The 6,246-nt window shown below is 36.0% G+C and overlaps 1 protein-coding gene across 1 annotated transcript in view; it reads right to left on the bottom strand.

Annotated features, from left to right (window-relative positions):
- Positions 1-2,697: 2,697 nt before the first annotated feature.
- Positions 2,698-6,246, bottom strand: part of LOTGIDRAFT_172361 (hypothetical protein) — a gene marked incomplete at both ends in the record, with an annotated part of 10,020 nt that continues 6,471 nt past the window's right edge. Inside the window, 3 exons of the mRNA XM_009049240.1 lie at positions 2,698-2,825; positions 4,627-4,812; positions 5,555-5,731. Coding sequence (XP_009047488.1) covers positions 2,698-2,825; positions 4,627-4,812; positions 5,555-5,731 — 491 coding nt within the window. The remainder of the gene's footprint in view (positions 2,826-4,626; positions 4,813-5,554; positions 5,732-6,246) is intronic.

Genomic DNA, 6,246 nt, shown 5'->3' on the forward strand with positions numbered 1-6,246 from the left:
GAGCTGTAAATATAAAAATCATGGTACGTTGAGTAGGTTTATATAAACACCTATAGAAGATAGCCGATATATCCATAAATCACAAGATGGACGCATACCTTTCAAAACTATTATTCATATCTGCCTTGAGCTCCATTCAATAATGAAATCAAAAGTTGGACCAGAGCGCAAGACACCATTTAGAAATCATAAGCTAAAAAAAATTCCAAAGATAAAGTCGACATACACAACCAAATACAGAGTTAAATCAAAACCAACATTGTTATAATAAAACAGATGCACAAAGTATTGATAGTGCTCTGTGTTCACACACGTCGTTCCTAGAGGGCCTTAAAGATGTTTTACTTGTATCGGGGACACTTTTAGAATCGATTTTCACCGTTCCAATTTAAATCAGACGTCCGCGGTTCCAGCAATTCCACTAAAACCAACTGTTTATGACAAATTTTCCTAACATATCATTAAAAGATTTTGGGATAATGACGTCATAAGTTCTAGCGTAATTATAAGAACCACAGACGTCAGAATGAAAATTGAAATGACGCCAATCGATTCTATGAGTGTCCCTGGTACACAAGAAAAATTTCGAAAACCTGAACTGAACGATTCTTTATTCTATTAATATAGTTTTTCCATGCATTTTAGAAGGAATTTTGAAAAAAATGCATTTGAAAGGAATATTGACTTACTAATTTGACATTTTGAGAAAATAATTTTTGCCTTCTTAGAAAAATAAACGATAATGGTATTTCTAATTCGTTAAACTGGTGAAATAATCTGTTAGTTAGGGTTGATAAAAATAATATTTACAAACCTTTAAATCGTTCAGAGAGAGTTTTTAACCTTCGTGTCTCTTCTTGATACAGACTAGTTTGTGAACGACAGGCAAGATCGTGGTGACTCGTCACCAAAACGATACCAAAATCTTTAGGGTTTTCGTGTTTTTTCTGCCAAAGATTTTTCAGATCTCAATTTCACAGTAATATATAAATCCAAACAAGATGCTGATCACCGACAAGATTAAAGTTTTAATGTTTTACAGATTCTCCTTCAGGATGGAATTTCCAACTCCCTTTTATTCAGATTAGCTACAATTTCCTAATCAGAGAACACTGTAGATCTACTCCTTATCCGTATGTTAACAACTTCATCTGCATAATTTCGTCAAAGTACAGTCAGCGACAGACATGATGGGACCTCACCATTAACAAAATGTCTATAGATTGATCAAACGTACAAATATCAAGTCATTATGTTGTCAGCATGAACTGTTCAACGTTTCTCATTATTACAAACCTTTTAATGTTCTTACTTAACTTTTATATTCTCGGCACAATTTCCTGAGAGTCGGGAATGGTACAAATCTTTTAGAGTTTTCAGCACTGCTCCGACCAACCTGTACCAAGCGTTGAGATTATGAAAATCCGTACAAGTAAGTCAATTCCGTCAATCAAAAACTACGCCGAAGGAATGGCAAAATCGCTAGTGTGTACAGCAGTGGACTCCTCCAAAGAGGTTTGTTGGTCGGTTGGTAGATGAGAGAGGGGCGTTCGCTTCAAGCATATGCTGATATCGCAAACTAGGTAGTTGTTGGTAGATGACAGCTTTACGTTCGCTCCGAGCGGATGCTGATATCTCGAACTAAAAAAGTTGTTAGTAGATGAGAGAGTTACGTTCGCTTCCAGCGGATGCGGATATCACAAACTAGGTAGTGGTTTGTAGTTGGAATGGTTGATGTAGTTATTAACGTTCCTGAGTATATGTTAACCACATTGTTTATATGATTGGTCCAGTGAGTACAATCTGGTAACAATGTATCTTAATGAAAGGTATTATTTCAGTCTATTGATTAACGCGATCAATTAAACACTATTGACTTTAACCATGTCACATCGATATCAAATCATAAAACTGTTTAAAGTTATCTCCATCTTCTGCCACTTTGTGATTCAGTGTGTCCTAGTTTGTCGGAAAGTTTTATAGTAGCCACTTCGATATTTTTGTCTTCTTCTTTCTTGTCAATAAAAACAGTGGAATACCGATACATCTTGTAGAATCCTTCTCATAATCGCCTGTTGGAAAAGAGTAGTGACTAACATTTCGGTACACTCGGATACCGTTCATCGTATCGTTCGTCAGATCAGTCTTATCATCGAAAAACCTTTGGAAATACGTTTTTCTCCTGTGAACGCAATACATAGTTTTTTTTGCCTGTGATTGATAGACTCGAATGAGCACGATTATCACGAATGGTTTTTGAGTCATTACCCTTTATTTGGATATATATGTCAAAAGGTACATGAATTAGTGTTGTGTGGGCGTATAGCGTTTTTTGACGACCACTCAATGGCGCTTCCAGAAAAAACGCTGGATGGGCTTTTTTATTATTTTTTGTAGTGTAAAATTGGTCTATGCCCCCCTTGGAAAATTTTATTGCCCCTGATTGGCCCCCTTAAATGATGTTTCCCCACTGTGACTACTGGTGGTGTTATTTGTTACTGATTTACACTCTAGTACAAAATAATATAAAATACACTCTTAATAATACTGTCGATAATCTCATATATTAATCTCCGACTAAAATTCATTAACTGGTACTCAGAAATCATGTCTCTAAGTGGGTCGGAATTCCTCTTTTTGAACTGGCGTCTTTGTTATAGTATTAGACAATAAAACCAATATCGGTCTGGAATATATTCATAAAATCAAGTTATTACTGATAGCGTGAATCGTTACTAATTTCACATTTAATCGGGTGTAATCGTCGTTTGTTAATTGTAGACGAACTGGGCGTATGATTTTGTTGTGAAAGGTGTTACAGATAGCTGAAATAGAATTAAACAAACAAATTCCAATAAACCCTAAATGACTTTTGACCAATGACTTCCACATATCGGAAATAACTATATCTTGAGTTTTAAAAGGTCGCTAGTAGTTGTTCAATATCTAACCCTTGCGATCACAGACCAGTAGTCATTCCAGTCATATAAAAATAAATAAAAAACCGACCCCTGAGGATGTCAGATGCCACAAAATTCAAACCCACGTGTGTCAGTCTATGAATAAATATCAGAGTAAACAGTATAAAAAATTATTCAGGGCCGAAAAGTACAATTTTCATTAAAAACGTTTTTTGAGTAACATTTTGATCAATTTCAGACAAATTCAATATTCCTGTAAAAAATCAAATACAAGAATGTGATATCAATATTGGAATATTAGACCTAATCAATCAGAGACTGCGCATAAAGACCTGGTGATCTTTCTTTAATTGTCAGGACAGATATACTGCTGGGTAGACGCCGACTGTTGTGTACAGCAACCATTTACAGTTAGATCGACTGGAATAATGATGAAAGATGATTTATTCAATACCCATTTACAGCTGGGTCGACTGCAATAAAGAGGCAAGACTTAGTTTCTCGCATGCTCAAAATCTGTTTACCAGTGTCAAATTTAGCAGTAGAATGTAAGTTTATGGCATTACTGTCCCACCACAATGTCTATAAATCAACTCCAAACAAAATACTATACTTTAATTTTCTACTGTATGTTTCGAACGTAATATAACGAAACAGTTCATAGAAATATTACTTTCAACGGCGTTTCGTTCTTGTGTTGACCCCTCTGTCGGTAAATAGAATAATGGAGATGGCATTTCTTGTGCCATTTGTAACGTCTTTAAGTTTGAAAATCAAAAAGTCTTTATCGATGTTTTCGCTCTCTATTGGGTAAAGGGAGGTAAATTTTGTTTTGACACAAACTTCAGACCACAACTAAAAACTACATTCACTAACAATATCCTGTTCGCTATGCTCGTTGAATCCGAATTCGATCAGAATCTTTGTGATAACTTTAACCTAGAAACCACGTGGTTCATGAGCATAATATCACGCATGGATGTTTGTACGAATTGAACTAGTCCCGTAACCCTTATTGACGACAACCGGCTCTTTACCTTTACCTATAAACAATTGAATCTTTTGACTTACTATAGTTCAATTTTAGCTGTGATACCTTTCAGAATGAAAAGCCAGCGTTAGGTTTGTCTACAATCGCATATACCGATTATCCGATATAACGGATGTGGGTTACCATAGATTTTAATAGCATAGGGTCTGGAATAAAATCATATTTACAAACTCATTATAATTTAATTGGTCTATATTTCAGATTTTAAATTTAACCTTTAACGAGTAGCCACGTCCTTCATGAGTATAATATCACGCATGGGTTTTTGTACGAATTGAACAGGTCCCGTAACCCTTATCATAATTTAATTGGTCTATATTTCAGATGTGATGTTGGAATATCTACAGCTTTATTTAACCACAGTGTTTGAATCAGTCAGACCACTGTCACATTCCCCTTCGATCACTTCCATTGGTTGAAGAAGTCTGGTGTTTCCAGGGATTGATATGTGGATAACTCTGTAACTCAACAAAAAGCTGTTCAGGTGAATTTCTTGTTACCTGGATTTGTTCAAACTGTAGCACTGAGAAAATTTAGTGGACTGTCCGTGTTTATGTTTTGCGTCGTACCCGGATGTTCCAAATATCTTGGTTTGACCATACATTTATACATTTTTGGTAAAACATTTGTTGTTGGCACTACAATCAAACCCACCCCCTGCTGGAACTTGTTTAGTTAAAATACAATTGGGCGTGCTTGGTTTGTACACAATATCGGTGCAGTCTGGACGACGAAGACAACGTAAAATACAATATCTAATGTTCACTACACTGATCGAGTCTATATTGATGACATTTTCTAAAACGTCAACTCGCGTGAACATTGAATCACCGGATAAAACTGAAAAAAGATAAAATGAATGTTAACATAGAGACAAATCGAGGCTCGGACTTAAAACGACATTTTACCTATTCCTAATTGAGTCTGGATAAACATGTCTGATCCTAAAGTAGTACGGATCTCGTTTCAAGCTCGAAATTGGTTGATAAGCAACGCCTTAATCAAATTAGAAGGTCACCTGGAGTACCTCGGCTGTTTGCCATTATTATATCAACGTTAAAACACACGATCGTTAAAACTTGCATCCATAATCATTTTAATCCATTTATATTTCTATATTTTTTATGATTTGTGTTCCAGTCATTTGATTGGTCAATTACTAGAATTGATTTTAAAGATATTGTTAAGAGGTTTTCTTATTTATTTCATGTGTACCGATTGCTTCAATTTGCACAATTCCAATTTCCAATCAGATGTCTGTAGTTCCTGCGATTCCACAAAAAAGAAGAGTTTGGTGATGTCACTAATCGCAAATTATGCTTTACCACCGGAGACCCTTCGCGATTAGTGACGTTAAACATTTAGTTTTAGTGGAATTGCAGGGACCACAGATGTCTGATTGAAAATTGGAATGTTGCAAATTGATGCTATCAGTTTCCCCGATACACATAACATTTTAAGAAAAACTATTTACAATTCCTTTAAGTTTTCGAGAATAAAACTACTGGCAATATTGTCTATATTAGAGTAATGGTAATACAACTGATAAGATAGAACTGAGAATGAGAAAGCCATAACGTACCAGGTTGCTGCTCTGCTGGTGTTGTAGTCGTTGTTGACGGGTCTGCTGGTGTTGTAGACGTTGTTGACGGGTCTGCTGGTGTTGTAGACGTTGTTGACGGGTCTGCTGGTGTTGTAGACGTTGTTGACGGGTCTGCTGGTGTTGTAGTAGCTGTTGCCGAGTCTGCTGGTGTTGACTCTGTAAATAAACAAGATGAAAGGGTCAACTACATGGAAAACTGTCGTATCCGAGTGGCTGGTAGACATTATCTTTCATAATTATCTCCACCATGTCCATAACAGTCGGTCATAGAACTCGAGATGTCGATCCGGAAAATTCCCGGATTTCGTAAAGTTGAATATACCTTGATTTTGAATGGAACAAATCTCTGAGTCTTGATTCTTTACTTCTAAATTTTACCACTGTTTTGTCACGAGATTTTAATATGGCAAAGTGGTTTTTTTATTATTATTGGCTACTTTTTCAAACGCTTGTAGTCCAAAACCACCAACCTCTGATACCAGAATTCCGTGACCACGTGACTATCTATAGACAAAGTACTGATAAACAATGGCTGCCATTAAGTACCGTGATAAATTACAGTCATCGAGACACTTTTATGGAATACTGTGTACCTTGATTTCAGTCTTATAAGAATTGGGTTTTAATCCACTTTCTCTTCAATCTCCTGGACACTTAAATCTGTGGCTAGG

The sequence above is a fragment of the Lottia gigantea genome, assembly GCF_000327385.1.
Source record: "Lottia gigantea unplaced genomic scaffold LOTGIsca_132, whole genome shotgun sequence".
Classification (NCBI taxonomy): domain Eukaryota; kingdom Metazoa; phylum Mollusca; class Gastropoda; family Lottiidae; genus Lottia; species Lottia gigantea.